General features: G+C 41.2%; 1 protein-coding gene across 2 annotated transcripts; it reads right to left on the bottom strand.

Moving 5' to 3' along the window:
* Positions 1–729: 729 nt before the first annotated feature.
* On the bottom strand, positions 730–16,222 carry kmt5c (lysine methyltransferase 5C). 2 transcript variants are annotated; one of them, XM_063472384.1, is made up of 9 exons: positions 15,853–16,222; positions 15,323–15,481; positions 12,740–12,905; positions 12,495–12,604; positions 12,224–12,387; positions 10,483–10,502; positions 10,157–10,293; positions 9,867–10,039; positions 730–7,406 (listed from the first exon to the last, which is right to left on the bottom strand). In XM_063472384.1, the coding sequence occupies exons 2-9, from the start codon at positions 15,433–15,435 to the stop codon at positions 2,176–2,178; spliced, it is 6,114 nt and encodes a 2,037-aa protein (XP_063328454.1). In that variant the 5' UTR covers positions 15,436–15,481; positions 15,853–16,222; the 3' UTR covers positions 730–2,175. The 2 variants fall into 2 exon arrangements, with proteins under 2 accessions (XP_063328454.1, XP_063328453.1); XM_063472383.1 differs by having other exon boundaries at positions 15,323–15,455.
* Positions 16,223–16,659: the final 437 nt, after the last annotated feature.

Here is a 16,659-nt window from a genome sequence, read left to right as displayed (position 1 = left end):
CTAAAAGTCTGTCAATCTCCATAGACTCGCATGTTAAAACTTTGTTTTCTGTTTACATTCACACAAGCAGCATTTTTGGTTTCTATGGAAAGTTTCTCTTTATTTCTTTTACTTGTGCTATTACACATTACTGTGGGAGCTCATTTCTGCCACTGAAAAACTCCTGAGCTTGAGTTGGGTGCCTAATGGCCCTTTATCAAAAAGAGAGTTTATGTACTAATTCTGGTACTTTGTATTCACCTGTGAACCGTTTTCCTCTAATGTTATCTGCTGCACTAACAACTAGCTCCAAAATACCAACATGGATGTGGGTAAAACGCCAAATCTGAGCCTTCAAAATGCAGCACTCGGAAACTACAGGGTCACATCGTGATGGCTACGTCCATTTTTATATATAGTTTGTGCTTTCCCCAACTTTTTTTTCCCCACTGTAAAGGGATTAAAATAAACTCACAGAGCAAATTATACTCTGGAACAGATTAGCTTTCATATAAATACATTAAAGGACACACACGGGATGTTTAAAAATGCTTGGGAACCCTTTTTGAAGTTTGGAAGGTGCGTGCATCTAAGGGAAAATGAAAAAGACCCATTTAATGTTGAGAATCAGCCAGCTGGAGCAGATTGTTGTTTCTGAATGGTTTCTGCTCATTTCCCCACTGCTGTTCAACAAAGAAATACAAGAAGCAGTAAAAGGAGAAAATACCAAAAAAAGAATTAAGTGTCTTTAATGATATAGGCTACATTTGTACATTTTCTACAGCAGACTTTCAATGAGACTAACTGCCAATAAGAAAGAGAGAACATTTCACCTGTAACAACTGAAAAACTGGATAAGATGTGAAAAGCTTTGAATTTAAATACTCAGTGTAAATATTCAGCTCAGTATTTTGTCCCATTAAATAATAATACAAACATTTAATAGCTTGAACAATCAATGTGAAATATAAATTACATTAAAGCACCTTTTCAAGAATGAGGATATTAAAATAAATAATTGGCCTTTCCATATCAAGACAGTACATTTTGATGGTAGTAATGTAAGGCTGTGCAGTCACACTGAATGCTCCCACTCACTGATGTAAAACATACAGTACGTAATGACACAACGTGACTCCAACAATCAACAGCAAATAACTGTGGTTACAATATGAACACCTACGGATGCGTAGCTCCATCAGCAACGACAGAATATTAGTAACTGCTGCGGTATTGTTTCCTTCAGTTCCTTCTTCGAAAAAGAGACCAAATAAAGGACAAAAGTGAGAGGATTGTCACTTAGTCTGCCACCTGGATGAAGCCTTGTTAGAGATGTCAATTCATTTAGCAAGAAAAAAACCAAATCGCAGTTCCTCACTCAGTCACTCGTCCACACTGGGACACTGATGAAACCCGTCGTCACCCAGTAAAACTGTCCTACGATGAAGTCGCTAACTGTACACTGTTCATGCACGAGCCTTTCGTTCACGCACTAACGATTCTACCTAAACCTGGCAAAGCAACAGTCGCGTGATCGGGTGCGGCGACACACACCTTACACTTTGATCCCTCGACACCTGCAGGTCTGCCTGTCAAATGCATGCACACACACACATACACCCACACGCACGCACAAACACACACCAAGTGAGAAAAGCTTACTGTGAGTATAAAATTGAGGGTAGAGGGTGTTTCAATGGGTACTTCAAAAAGTCACAAGAACATATCAAAGACTGAGGCACAAAGCTGCCTTTTTAAAATCACCAATACAAGTACCAGCAACCGGTGACGGTGGCTCCTGCCTCTACTGCTTTACGGGGTGTAGAAAAATGCATACATCTATGTTACAGTACACGAAGAGGGCTTTAAATGTTTACAGGGCCTCCCAGACACAAATATATTTAATGCTTTGTTTTATTTATACACTGGAAATTTGGTAATCTAAGGAAATTTTAGTGGACATACTATTTGAGAAAAAAAAAACAAATCGTACAGCAATTAAAACACTCGTAATTTTGCTTTACATAAAACCCTGTACATGTTAGCATTATCAGTCAATTAAAATTATTATTTTGAAAAAATGTCAGTCAGATAGTTTTAAAAGCTCTTTTTTTTCTTACAAAACTGTTTTTGTGCGTCTGTGTGTGCAACAGACACGATATATTCCCAATTGTATTCTGGGATTGGGAGACTAATTCAGTCCGAGTACTGAAGATCTAAGTCCACTGTGCCGTCTGTCACCACTAACCTCACCCTCTTGGGTTTTGTGGCACCCATGGAGTGAGATGTTGTAACAGGTCCATAGTGTGATGTGCCTTGGTGATCCCCAGCGTGGCACTGCTGCTGCATATCCTTCCTGCAGTGCTCGTCGTGACCTTTGAGCCCTGAAAATCCAGCCAGAGAAGCTGGGTTGGAGAGCTGGGGTCCACAGGGCTCGACGACCAGCCGCCCCTGTGTGCCCGAAGGCTCCATCAGGCAGTGGTAGGTGTAGTTTGTTGAGCCCAGTCCTGGGTAGCCTTCAGCACCATCCCTGAGACCCAGGGTCAAAGAATGGTCTCCACTGAAGTTTAGTACGTAAGGAGGACCTTGATAGCCGTAAGGGAACGAGGCTGAGGGGGCTGAGGGCTTGTTTGCTGGTGCTGGTGTACCAGGTGGTGTATTGTGAACCACTTGGGGGCTGTTGTGCTGAGACATGGGCGAAAGAGAAGTGCCAAAACTGAAATCAAAGGGGTCTTGCTGAGTGTAACACGGCTGGTGTTTGTCTGAGGTCGGCGTAGTGGATTTATCCTGTTTCATGCTTTTCTCGTGTGGTGATGAATAACTGTCGGACATTTTGCTAGGAAAGTAGAACTGCCTTGGCAAGATAGAAAAGTTTTTGTATGCCATGTTGGCTTCGGCACTTTCATGTTTGTCTGACGACATCTTAGCTTTACTATAAGAATGAGAAATTGAGGAGTTGGGTTTATTGAAATGAATGTTGGGCCTGTTGGAGGAAGCGAGGTGAACGTCCTTTTCGAACCCCTGAACAGACAAGTTGCCTTTCTGATGACTGTCTGCACTAAAGCAGAACTTTGGACTCTGCTGGGTTTTCTCCATAGCACCTGATTTTGCACCTAGCATTCTGGACGAGACGGTCGGGCTGCCGGCAGCCGTGGTGTCTTTGCAAGGTGCGCTGTACAAGTTCTGACTCTGGTTGCCCCCCTGAAACTTGAGCACCCTGTGAATAACTGTAGAGGTTTTCTCAGGAAAGTTGAATGGATTGTCGGGAGGGTTGGGATTTTTCACAGTGAAGAGCTGAGGAGAGAGGAATTTGTTAGACATTTGAGACGACTGTACGGGCTTTGTTAAGCAGCTCTGGGGCACTGCTCTAACTGCGTTTGGCTGATTGCTGGAAAACGACTGGGATTTATTGGGAATGGTCATACGATGGAAGGGACCCTGGGTTTTGAGGTTAGCCTGGGTTTTTGATTGGCTGGTGCTTGGCTTTATGTTCATGGCAGGGTGGGGTAAAGTAACAGGACTTTGAGTTGTAACCGAAGACGATGACGCACCCATAAAACGAGGCTTACTGGGTGCCATGAAAGACTGATTTTTTAAGTCTTCTTTGGAAAACCTCATTCCCGGATTTTTACTTATAATTCGATCTTTAGCCGCCAAGTCGGGGTTGCCCAGAGCTGAATAACTGAAACTGGTGTTGGGTGGGTTTCTGTCTTTGGAGGTATCCTTTGCTTCACATTCCAGAGGAACTGAGTCACTTTTGGAAGGCATTAGGCCTGGAAAAAACTGCAAATCCTCACTGGTAAAGTTATTTCCAGGACTGGGAGGGCCAAGGTATGGCGTTTCCGTGGTCCACGTGTCGGTAGGGCTGTGAGAGAGGGGACTGCTGAAAGGATCTGTAGGAGGATCCAGGGAACACAGATCTGATGGGGAAGATGGAAGCATGTTCTGTGGCTGGTAATAGCCCTCAAAGTTGAGACACTGAAAGTCAAGAATGTCATCACAGCAGTTTGTGAAGCTGGGCTCGCTGGTAAGCATGTTATCTGCTGCTGCAAATGGAGGAGACTGGGACGGGGGTTGGATGACAGAATTAGAAGAGGCTGTGGGCTTTTCCAAAGTCTGAGATGAACACAAGCCCTCGGAAAGCCGAGAGAGACTGTTATCAATTTGCTGAAGAGTGTGACTAAGGCAAGTGGTGGGTGTTTCGACAGGCCCACACTTGTGTGTTCTGTCCATTTTGTGCCTCTGTTTCCTTCCTCCGCTGATCATCTCTGGCCTTTCAGTGATTCTGTCTGCAGCTACGGATGTAACTTCGGTTTTATTGTCGTTGAGGGGCGAGGACAGCGACAGCGGTGATAGGGACAAAGAAAATGGTGGCGGTTCGGTTTTCAGAGAGCTGTTGTTCAGTCTCTGAGAAGATGGGCACTCTTCTTTGAGCTTGCAACAATCGGAAAGTCCTTTTTGTTTACCTAAAACGTGACCCTTCATCTCTGTCTTAATAATGGTCTCTACTTTTAAATCGGGCTGTATGAGCTCCTCTTTACTATCCACCTCCCAAATATCCTCAATCTTCCTACGCAGTTTAATTACCGGTAATGGACAGCCATTTATGTCCAGTTCCGGCTCTTGCTTTTTTTGTGACCCACTTTCAAACAAGCAGGAACTCTTTAAAAAACAGTCTTCAATTTTTGTTTCCAGCCCTACCGCTGACAGGGCTGCACTGTCATTTTTCTGACTCTCTGTTTTTTCTAGCAGCTGCTTGACTCCAACCACGGGGTCCCTATCGATTTTCTCTTTGAATTGTACTTCGTTGCTGGCAGATACATCGGGCCCACAGACGTTTTCCCTGTCATTTTCAAGGTCTTTGTCTGATTTTGCACCAGTGCAGAAATTTATAGCTTGCAACTTCTCTCCTCTTTTTTTCAAACGATGCAATCTGCTCTTTGACTTCTTACTAGCCTGCACGTGAGCCTGAGCTGCCTCCATCTCCATGTTTAAAATTGACACCGAGTCCATAATAGCTTTAAAAGGATCGAATGCCACCAACTCATCACCCTTTTCTGCTTTTAATGCCATGTTTTCCAACCCCGCACTTTGCATCTCCCATACTTTCCCTCTTCTCCTCTTAAGCCGAATTTTAAAAAAGTCTGGCTTTATGTCTTCCAAACCACTTTGTTCCAGGGTCATCAATTTCCCCTGATTTTTACTTTGAAATTCATCTGAAGTCGGACTTTCAGCTACATCCTCAGCACGCTCGCTCTCTAGTGTCTGTGCTTTACCGGCGTCATCCTCATCCAGCCTCTCTAATTTACACTTTCGAGCGTTCCTCATTAAATGACCACGCTGAGCTTCAGCAGGTCTCGAGCGAAGGACCCTGTTAAAAGAGGAGTGTCTTCTGGGGGCTAACCGCTGCATTTCTGTTCTCCTAACTCTGACTTTATTCTCTCTTTTCACTTTGCTACTCTCCCCTGAAGACGGGGCGAGGTCCTGCCTCAGCACTGCAGACGATTTCAACTCTGTAACATTTTTAGAAACCTGATCTAAGGCAGAGTTTAGACTTTGTTCAGAATCTAGTGCTGAACTGCGAAATGTACGTTTCTTCAGAGGTATATTGGACTGCGCGTGCGCTTGTGCATTGGTGTCTGGATTAGTCGTGGTTTTAGCCGAAATCAGTGACTTGTGAGGTAGTGGGTTGAGGCAGGTGGCCGGTGGGTCATTGTGCCTCTGTGGCAACTTAGGCTCCAAACTCTCCTGACTCAACTCCGTCTTAACTGTAGCTGTAATGTCTTTGCTTAAGTGTCCCTTGGTGCTTGGCTTATCTTCTGCTTTTCTTTTCACTGCTCTGGGCCTTATCTTTCGTCTTCTAATAATCCTCCTCTGCACTGAACGCCGGAACCTGCCTCCATTTATTTCAGTTTGTTCTGATTCCTCCTCGGCACTCTCCTTGGAGGCCCAGGTAGAAAACCGTCGTCCTACGTTACCTCCCTTTAATCTCCCATCTATTAATGATTTATCTTTTCTTAAAATATCAGATAGCAGAACCTTTGCCTGTTTTATAACAATATCATCTTCATGCCTACTTACTGGCTGCGTACTCAAACTCATTTGTCCTGGTCCTTCCTGCGTGCAAACCCCCTTGGCTGTATTTTTAACATCCTGGACATTATTTTGACATTTGCTGGAAACCATTTTGCAATCGGACAATTTCACTTCTTCTAGGTTTCTGTTACTTTTACTGTCTTTCTGCCCTTCTGTTTTGCCTTTTAAAAAATCCTTCTGTTCCTTTTTTATAAAATCTTTGTCATCTACCGAAGCCGTTTGTATTTCAATAAACTTCTCACTTCTCTTTTTCTCGCTGTGGGATAAGTCGCCCGTGCTCTCGCTCGAATGCCGCTTCCTTACACTGGTTTTATCTACAGACTTGAAAAACATTTCCCTCACCCCTCTGTTACCGTCAGCTGTGCAGACCTCTGAACTTCTCGCCTGCCTCTGCTGAAATCTGGACGCTCGTTTTTCTGTTGCTGGGCCTGGGCGCTGGCTCTGCCTCCTCCTTCCTCTTACCTCCACCCTTACTTTCCTGTCTTCACAGCTTTCTCCAACTTCCAAACTTTGTGACACCGATAACCTCGTTAGATTGACTGTAAGATATTGCTTCAGAGATATTAGCGGATTGTCTCCAGTGTTCTTCAATCCATCCGTGTTACTCGTGGATGAAGCTCTGATAGTCTTGCGCTCAGTTTGCTCAGCAGCAGGATTTTGAGCCGTGGCGATGACGCTGGTTTCGACGTTTTGACTTTCTGTGATTGCAGTTTCGGCATTCTCTTGTTTTATTGCACTGCAGATTTTGTCGACCTCATCCGGGTGACAAACAGTTGTAGTGTTAGTTGTGTTACTGGACTTCGTCTGGTGTGCGAGCGTGGTGCGAACAATGCTTTTTGTTCTTGAAGAGGTCCTCATGTGAACGGGCTTCCTGCCCACCACTTTTGCAAACCTCCCATTAAGGCCTGCGCCTCTTACCGCAGATCTGCTTTTCTGACATGCTGACATGGAGGAATTCAGAATAAAGGGCTTCAAGTTCACCGCACTGCTGTTGCTTTCTTCCCCAGTCATGTTCAGTCCCCTTGGCCTGTTATCTTTTGGCCTCACTTCCTCGAGTTGCAGCAGCAGTGCCCTTTCTTTGCTTTTTGGATCCTTACAATTGAGTAAAAAATCCAAAGAGTGGCGCCGCACTCTGACTCTAAGGTCCTTTAATGTAACCTGGGATAAAAGCGGAACCGTTCGCCGCTGTTTGGCTGTAGAGGAGGACTTTAGTGGGTGCTTTCCTGATCGTCTTTGCTTCTCCTGTCTCCACTTCTTTGTCTGACTCAGTTTTCTGTTCTTCAAGGCATTTCTCCTCATCTGCTGAGTGAATGAGTTCCTTGAGGGGATGGCTTTGAAAGAGAGACAGCAACAAAGAAGCAAATTAACTTTTTGGTTTTCTACACAAAACCCATTGTTCTGCTTTTCTGTCCTGTGAACCACTTCATGTGCAGAGTCTGGTCTATAGTGTAAATCAAACTTGTGAAGACAACAACTACAAAATGCATCAAGAAGTTGTAGCATTTTCTTTTTTTAAAAAAAAGAAGAAGGAAACAAAGCATGTTTACTCTGAAACACAGCAGTGAAACACATAACAGTTTGTTTCTAACAGGAGACAGAGGTAAAATTACATTTTTTCAGTTATCAACCCACTTCAAAATCGAAATAATGGACGTCAAACGTAAGGTCCGGGGACCAGAATCACCCCAACAAAGACTCCAATACACTCACTGGATAGCTTTGGAAAATGTGAAGGGCATGAATTGTTGGACTTAAATGTGTTTTACAGCTTTTTCTGCTGATAAAGACCTCCCTGTGGCCAATCATACTCCACAACAGTAATTAAGTAATAGATAAACAATCGCATAACAAAAACAGTTCCTGTTTCTCACGACTTACAATAGGTCCACGTACAAAAGAATATTTTCTGTGAACAGAAGCTGTCTGTTTTATAATTACAGGACACTCTAGGCAATGAGCTACCAGAATTTCTTTTGTAATTTTACACATTTATTTCTTAAAATTTAAGCCCAAAGCTGAAAGATTTCTTTCGTTTACTACATAAGCATTTCTATAGCATGTGGAAATACTGTTGGAACTGCAATTCATTATTCAATGTGTAGTTAAACCTCTCTGTATGCACTGGTGGCTTATGTTTGTGGCCCTTTGTATAAAATGAGTTTGAGATCCCTGATTTAAATAAATGCTTGAACAAACCTAAAAAAAACAAACAACAAACAGTGGTTCCCTAGAAGTTCTTTAAAGGACAAATAGATAATATAAACTGAGAAAAGAGGTGGGTTAGGGTTTTTGTCCTTTGGTAGGGGACCAGTTTAAGCGATTGTTTTCTTGACTATAAAGCCCGTTACACAAGAATAACCGCCACTCTTTGCCTGCCCACAGGCTCCCATGAGAAAGGTCTGCAAAAGAAGATCAAGTGAGAGGCCCTCAGAGCTGCAGGAAAAAACTTTCATTACATTTACTCCTCCTAGGCAGATTTCATTGAGCAAGGGCTCACTTTCAGACATCTTGGGTAGAGCTCAACTAAACTGGGTGAGGTTGAGCTTTGAAAAGGTTGAACTTGATTCATACGACAAGAAAAAATGAGAGCTTTGTAGCAAAAATGAATGATGAAAAGTAATTTAGTAAGTTCATCCTGATTACCATCTTTTCATGATTGCTGGAAGCCAAAATTGTCATTTGAATTAAAATCCTCTTAAAATCCGAGTCTAATCACAACTAAAGCTCCATTGTTATTAATCATCGACACAGATTATTGAATAACTTTTGATAAATATAAATATTTTAATGAGGATCCATTTGTGAGTGGTCCCTCATAATGTTTATGTTGGCTGTCCCCGAGGAAGATCCCATCTAATTATTCTAAACCCCACATAATAAATCCTTTATTTATATGATTGCATAAGCATGCGTATGCTACCCTAAAGCAAACAGATAAGAACAAAAGGATATTAAAACATCTGGATTTATTTAGTTTATTTATTTAGTAGAATAAGTAAACAAGTTTGGAGATTTTATATTATATGCCATGTGGTAGCTGCACAAATATTTAATAGTAGACCCTTTTTAAGGCATTATATTTTACAGGTTATGGATAATTGCACTGCCACTGTTCCATACTCTCATCTGGACACAAATAGTAGGATAAAGTTGTTCATTAACAGGTAACCACTTGCTGATCTTCCTTGTGGTTTATCAAAGCACAAAAATGTTCCATGGACCTTCGATGACTTTTCAGCAGCAGATGATCCAAGTTTTAAAGTGGTTTAAAAGTCAACTCGCTGATTATAAACCAGATTTCTGTCCCCCATGTAGATTTTTACAATATGTATAATGTATATCGTGAGAGCTTTGCAGTTTTAATATGCAAAAGCTGAAAATGCGCATATACTTTAAACAGAGCAATAATTTGAACCTGAACAATGCAGTCACGGCAGAATTTAAGCTGTACCAGGTATTATTGCGGGGCTTGTATTAATGTAGTCTTTACTTTACAATATAAAGGACCTCGAAGCAACTGTCTCTGTGATTTGGAGCTATATAAATAAAACAGGATAGGATTTAATAAAAAAATTAGGCAAAAACTCTGTTTATTTGTGTGTTTTCACATTAACATCAGGGTTTTTCCTGAGTGGCCTTGAGCACGCCAGGACTGCATATAGTTTAGATATTGGCCTTGTGTTACCTTACTCAATAAAAATCTATGGATTTTCCCTTTATGTACAATCCCTCTGATTGTGCTTTGGGGAAAGCCCAAAAGCTCTTTAGTAGGAAAATCCCAAACTGGTTACCTTTAAAGATTCCCGAGTGTATTCCTGGTGTTATCGGCCTTGTAGAAAAGTGACCTCTCTCTCTGTGATGACGAAGATATCGCTCTCTCAGGCGGTACTTTTGGCCCACGGGGTCCTTTGTTTCCTCGATTTCAGGCTGTTTCCCTCTGTGCTTGAAGTGACCCTCTCCATTCCTAAAGAAGAGTTCAAAAAAAGATTAAAAGTTCAGAATTTTCATCTCTTAGATGAATAAAATCTGTTGAGAAAAAAGACTTTGATAAAGACCATGTCTGATCAGATAATGGACGTACCTCTCACAGGTGCAGCATTCACACATTTCATTGCCTTCACCAAAAAAGCTGGCTCCATAGTAACACGTGATCTCTTCCCCAGGTGCTATGGGTCGAATCACCTCAACACAAGCGATATTCTTCTCACCGGGGACGAACTGGGCGGGTGAAAAAGAAGGGGAAAAAAAAACAGACAAAGACAAAGGTTCGATGGCCCGTGGGAAACAACAACAACAAAGCAGTCAGGAGGCAGAAGGCAGGTCTAAATCTGCACTTAAAATAAAACATTTAGTATGAAAATATAATTTCAACTTGAAGTGTTTTAGTGAATTATTATTGCAGATTACCTTGCAGTTTGGCTTGCAGTCTTCAGTGCAAAGGGACAAAGAAAAAGAAAGATAAATAAGGTTAGGTCATTAATAAAATCACACCAGTGAATGAAAAACTCAACATATTGCTAATCTGGTTTAGATTGGATTTATTTTCACAAAAGAAATAAAGAGATAGCCCTCTGATGGAAAAGATTACCCAGTTTTTACTAGGCCTTTGGCATAATTGCAGTTAGGATAAGATATGCTTTGTTTTCTTTAAAATATGGAGCTGAAACATTAAACAGAACCTACAACAGAACACCTCAAATACAAAATATATCAACACAAATAAAATGTGACAAAACAAAACAGCTCAACAAGGTGCAAAAAACAAACAACATGCAAAAGAAAAACTCTAAATCTAAATGAAATACAATCAGATGCTTTAAAAAAAGCTTAATATAATATAATATGACAAAGTGGCTTATAAAGTAAAAGAGTTCAAATTCAATAGAGCAAAAAGAAACAGCAGTAAAAACAAGCACAGCATGTCATGTCACATTAAAGTGGTTCACTATAACAGGATGTGAAGTGTTGAGACAACACAGGGCCAAAATAAACTCAGACAATTTACTCTCTGCTAGACAGATGCTTTGTGTAATAAAGAGTTATCGCATGAGGTATGAAAGACCTCCTGAATCTTTATTACTGTGCACCAACATGTCATCTGTTAACATGATTTTCTCACTCTTGTAACTAGAAAGTCAATAAATCATATGAGGAAACCTATAATTTCTCACTATAATTATGATGAGGACACAGACATGGGTGCAAAACATTGACCGCTATCCCTGCGTCACTGCAGTGCAAACCGAGTTCAGGATAAATCTGTTTTGGTGCACTCTGGTGTACTCTATGAATTATATACATTCATCAGCTTGAGTAAGGAACCTAAAGTGGGCCTATTATGCTCGTTTCCAGCTCCACATTTAGCACAGGTTTGCATGATTTATTCATTTATTTTTATTCATATTTATTCATCTATTATTAAGCTTTGGTAAAGCCCCTCAGTTCCTCTTTTGTTTTACTGTTTTAGTTTCCATTTTCATCTTTTTAAGCCAACATCTTCTGATTGGCTGCTCATCGCAAGCACAAGGATCAAGATATTCCCTCTCTTTATCGCAACAGAAGCAAAGAGCAGAAACGTATCTGAAACAGAGCATTCAGAGCAGCCTGGAGCCTCAGCTTTTCGCCCACAGAGTTAACTGTATGCACACCAGCCTCAGCATTTCAAATTTGAGTAATGATTACAATCAAAATTTAAATAAAGGGTTGCTCAATGACAGCTAAAATCATAATCAGTTAATTTAGTCACGATGGAGAACTTTTTAAACACATTTTTAAACACAGACTAAAAAAAATACACAAAAAAAGGATTTAAATTCTCTTTTTTTTTAAAAAAAGGAAAGAAACTTGCCTTTCTATTGAAGTTAATTTCCCCAAACCTTCAATCATAATAAATCAAAGTGAAATGATCTGAACCTGAAATCCTATTTGAGATCTCTGAATTTTAAAAGGACTGCTTGCACACTATCTGAAACTCTGGCATGCTCAATATAAATAAGTATCAATCACTGTAACAGTGCACATATAGAGAAAAACACAGTAGGCCCACTTTAAGAGTAACTACAGTGTAATACTGAAGGCATGGCCTAGATTTCCATTAAGATGCATATATATGTGTACAACCACTAGTCTCGAAGGTAAACACACTCACCGTGGTTAATGAAAGCTGCAGGCCCGAGCCAGAGCTGAGCGCAGCGTTTGCGTGTGGAATACATCACGCTGAAGTCATTGACTCCCGCCCTCAGCACGGCACTGTCAGCAGGACTCAGCTCTGCTATGCAGCCCAGCAGGACCTCCACCCGCTCTCCTACAAACCTGTCGAGGAACAATTCAGGCATCACATTTTCAGTTGTAAAAAACAACACCGTACAGGACGCAGTGCTGCTGCAGTGGCAGCTCGTGACGCTGCTGCGTGTGAATACCAGTGCCTAGTTGAGGTTATCTTGGCTCCGTTGGTCTCGGAGGAGTATCTGTCACAGGACTCTATCTTGACACCGCTATCCAACAGGAAGGCACTGAGGTAGCGATAAACCTGCAAACATCACACACGGTCTTTGATTATGATGTTACACTCGAGTGACAAATCCAAGAATCGGTGATAAACACATACACGCCTAACATAGACAATAAAGTCAAATGATAACAAACATTTTTGTTTTATGCATACATGTTGTCTCAGCAGCTCCTGTCGATGGCTCCCCAAAGCATTAAAGTAGTCACCAGCCAGCTCGCCCACCGTTAGAGCCTCAAACGTAGCGTTGAAGTCGTGTGTACGCTGAAACCGCAAAAGCGTCTCTTTGAGGTTACCCCAACGTCGGATCTCTGGTGGGGGGCTGCACAAAGAGAGAGGGACAGATATAAGAAGACTAGAAATGGCACCGAGTCTAAGAAGCTTCCTTTTAACACTGAATTTTAGATATAGCATCCAAATATATTTTTGAACCATCAACTTTTAAAAAAAAAAAAAAAAAAAAAATCAGGCAGCACTTATGTTATTGGCTTCAAACTCAACACTGTAAACACTTTAGAAACTCAATTATGTTTTGATTATGAAAAAAAAAATCATACAAAAAACACCCAAATCAGCCCACAGTTAAAAATATTTGGACTAAATGTTCCACAGTTCTGTTCTTATAAGCTACAATAACAATTAATAAATATCTGTGCATCTTTCTCAGAAATCTAACCTTCCTTCACTTCTGTATTTAATACGGATGCACCAAAACATGCACAACAGGTGCAGACAGGGTTTTTCCACGGCCCTCTGGGAGGTCGCTGCACCCATATGTATGACTGGTCAGGATGTAGATGGGGCAAAGAGTTTACGTTGCCTTATTTAATAAAAGCCTATGCATTTTTCTGTTCTTATATTATTTTCAATTATTCATTTTAAAGTGGATTTAAATACATTTCATGCAGGAAAAACACCACCCAGAATTTTACAATCACTTAACAAACTCATTCATTAAAACCGCTTTAAAAATAAGCGGTTGTCAAACTACTCATGAAAAATCTTGTTTTTCTTCCCAGGAAAATGAACAGCAGTTATTGATGCTGCTGCGTACACCTTCATTAAAGTAAAATTCAGGTTTTTCTTTTTAATGACTTTCTCTAAAGACGGCTGAGGTGTGAGCTTTTATTCGGCCACTCATCGTTATTATATATTAACTTTCACTGAACATCCAGGTTTTGCAGTTGGCCTGACGTGTCACTGCATTAAAGTATAATCAGAACCACCTGGTATTCTTAATGTTTTATAGAGCTCAGGGGCCGCTTTAATAGGAATGCATGGATTGCGAAATTCTGGACTGATGATTAACCTTCAAGTGCCCAAAGAAAGTTAATTTAGAACTCAAACTGCACATTTCTGTGTGCTGTAGTGATATTTCTAATGATAAAAACATTTCCAATTTACTTTAACAAAATATAAAGCTTTTTTTTCCCCCCACCTTTCAAATAACAGGAATTAGCCGACTGGTGTTGGGAGGATAATGGAAAGTTATACAGGGTCATTTATGACCCTGGAAATGTATGTATTTTTATAAAATTACAGGCTCTCATTTTATTTTCCACTACTAATCACGACATTGCAATGGTCTGCAGTCAACCATGACTAACAGAACTAGAGCAGCACCATTTACTGCTGCAGAAGCCTTGAGGCAGACACTTGAACACCTGAAGTAACAATGAAAACAGCTCAACTGACAGAAATTAGTTGGCAAAAGTGACATAAATAATTTGAATGTTTCTGCGCAAACCCACACACATCAAAACAACATATGTGTTAAGATTTTGTTTTAAACAGAAGCCTGGACGTAACAAAGGCTGAAGAAAAAGCCTGATTAGGAAAACTTCACTGTAAGTTGCTGTTGATGAAGGCATCACCAGTTCATCTAATGTTACTATTTATTACACAACAATATGGACACATAAGTAAAGGCATTGGTGGATTTAACAATATCTGCTACAGGTAAAGGAAACGGTATAATAACCACAAGCAGACCCATTATTCCTCTATTCCTGTATAAAGTATGAGTCATGACCCCGCTTTGTCATTTCAGACACTAAAATAGCTCGGCTTGAGCGTTTAAATAATAGTTTGAGTCAATATTGTTTTTCTGTTAATAATATTTCTTTATTATTATTAATTCCCCCTTTGTGTCGGGGAAACAAACACTGACATTATAAATAATAACTGACACGCTTTAAAGTCTTTTCAGCTCTTTGTTAAACAATTTTTTTTAACATTTTCCCAGCACAAAACTGATGTAACGCAACACAATCGGCCGTCGACATAAAGAAATATTAATGGAAAAAAATTAAGTAACAGGAATGTTACAAGCATTTTTGTTTCCATTTGTTCAAACTGTGATGTACAATCAGAACAGAAATGACAAAAATATGTTGAAATGGTGCGCAATCTGATATCCACATGTGGGTGTTGTTCCTACATCATCAGGTACACCTTACGTGAGCGCTCATGTTATGGTTTCTCTTTCACTCTCACATTTATTTTTATTTTTTTATATTTCTCTATAAAATGAAATTCACCCCTTAACCCTATTGTGGGATTATTAGTTTAGATCAGTTTCTTTCTTCTGCTTTTGTATTTTTCCCACCCAACTAAAAATCTAAGAAATCAAGCCTTAAAAAAGCCAGCAAAACAGCAGTAATCACACTGTTTGCCAGCCATACCATAGCACTGGGTGGTCACTGGACTCCATGATTGCTGTATTGTGTGTCAGATTACCTGATGTTCATTTTGTGGGTGCTGAAGCCCAGCAGAGGGTCCAGCACCAAGCGGGTGGCCAGGTCATCCGTCTCACACAGCTCCTTCACACTCATTCTAGTGCTTCCGTCCATCGCCTCCCACCATCAGCATGCTGAAACCACAGGCATCAAAGTAACGCTGTGACAGCAGCAGCAGCAACAACAACAAACCACAATCAGCTACGAGTTTTGCATTTCTGCACATCACACAACACCTGCATTAAATTTCTCACCGGTGCCCTGATATCTACGTATATAACCGGTCTGCAGCTGAGTTGCATCATGATGAAGAACAGTAGATAAAATCGTTGCGTGAGAAAGGAATGTGGTTGTGTTTCTACGGGCTTCCACAGTCCATTAGCTTAGCAGGGTAAATATGTTATCAGCTGAGGGACGGAGGGAGCTAGCGCTACGGCCTGCAGCTACAGTAACAGGATTGCATCGCAGTGCTGATGAAAGCCAGCGCGTCGATGCATGCTTGACACACCTATGCGGGCTTCCCAAACCTACCTGGGAGTCTTTTGTAGTCAACGAAAGTATCGTCAGGTTGACCGTTTAGCAGCAAGCCGCTCACTCGCTCTGCTCCGGCTCTCGCTCTGCTGGCTGGGGCAAAGTTAGCCTAGCAGCAGCAGCAAAGCCCGCTAGCTCTCTGCCGCCTCGCTGGCTCTCCCCGAAGATGGAGTCTCCTCGTCGCTTATGGAATTTTACTGCTCCTTCACGACTCCGGGTCCCAGCCGAAATTTTAAAAGGGGGACAAATGCACGACACCGGGGAACGATTGAGACACGAAATGTGTGTGTGTTTTGTAGCCGCTAACTAGCTTTTACAGGCTCGTCTAGTAGCAAAAGTTGATGATGAGCGACGTCCAATGCAACCGAACTAGCTGTTGGCCACGCCCCTTGCGCTGCGCCATTCGCTTAGGTCAAGGTCAATTTTACAAATCAAACCAGAGGGCTTTGTTTTAAGCTCTGTGATTGGTCAGACCCTTTTATGGGCGGAGCCGATCCATACCCTGGGTTTACTACGACGTGCAGAGGTGAGTGTTTTCTTGTACAGCGGCCTCTGCCTCTATTTGGCTGCTGGAAAGCAATTCACACAATCACACTGTTAGTACACAGTCAGAATGCGCTCATCAGCAGCGACACTAAAACCTGCCTGAAACCCTCCTGCACTGTTAATTACACATCTAAAGCTCACAGTGAGGAACTCCGTGCATTAGGTTGATGCTTCAGGATTGAAATTTTGCTATTTAAACACTTTATTTAAAGGTTAAGCAAATATAATTAATTTTAAGTTTTAATTAATGAGATGACAAAT

Source organism: Pelmatolapia mariae, linkage group LG4, assembly GCF_036321145.2.
Source record: "Pelmatolapia mariae isolate MD_Pm_ZW linkage group LG4, Pm_UMD_F_2, whole genome shotgun sequence".
Taxonomy (NCBI): domain Eukaryota; kingdom Metazoa; phylum Chordata; class Actinopteri; order Cichliformes; family Cichlidae; genus Pelmatolapia; species Pelmatolapia mariae.
This window is presented reverse-complemented; position numbering and strand designations above follow the sequence as displayed.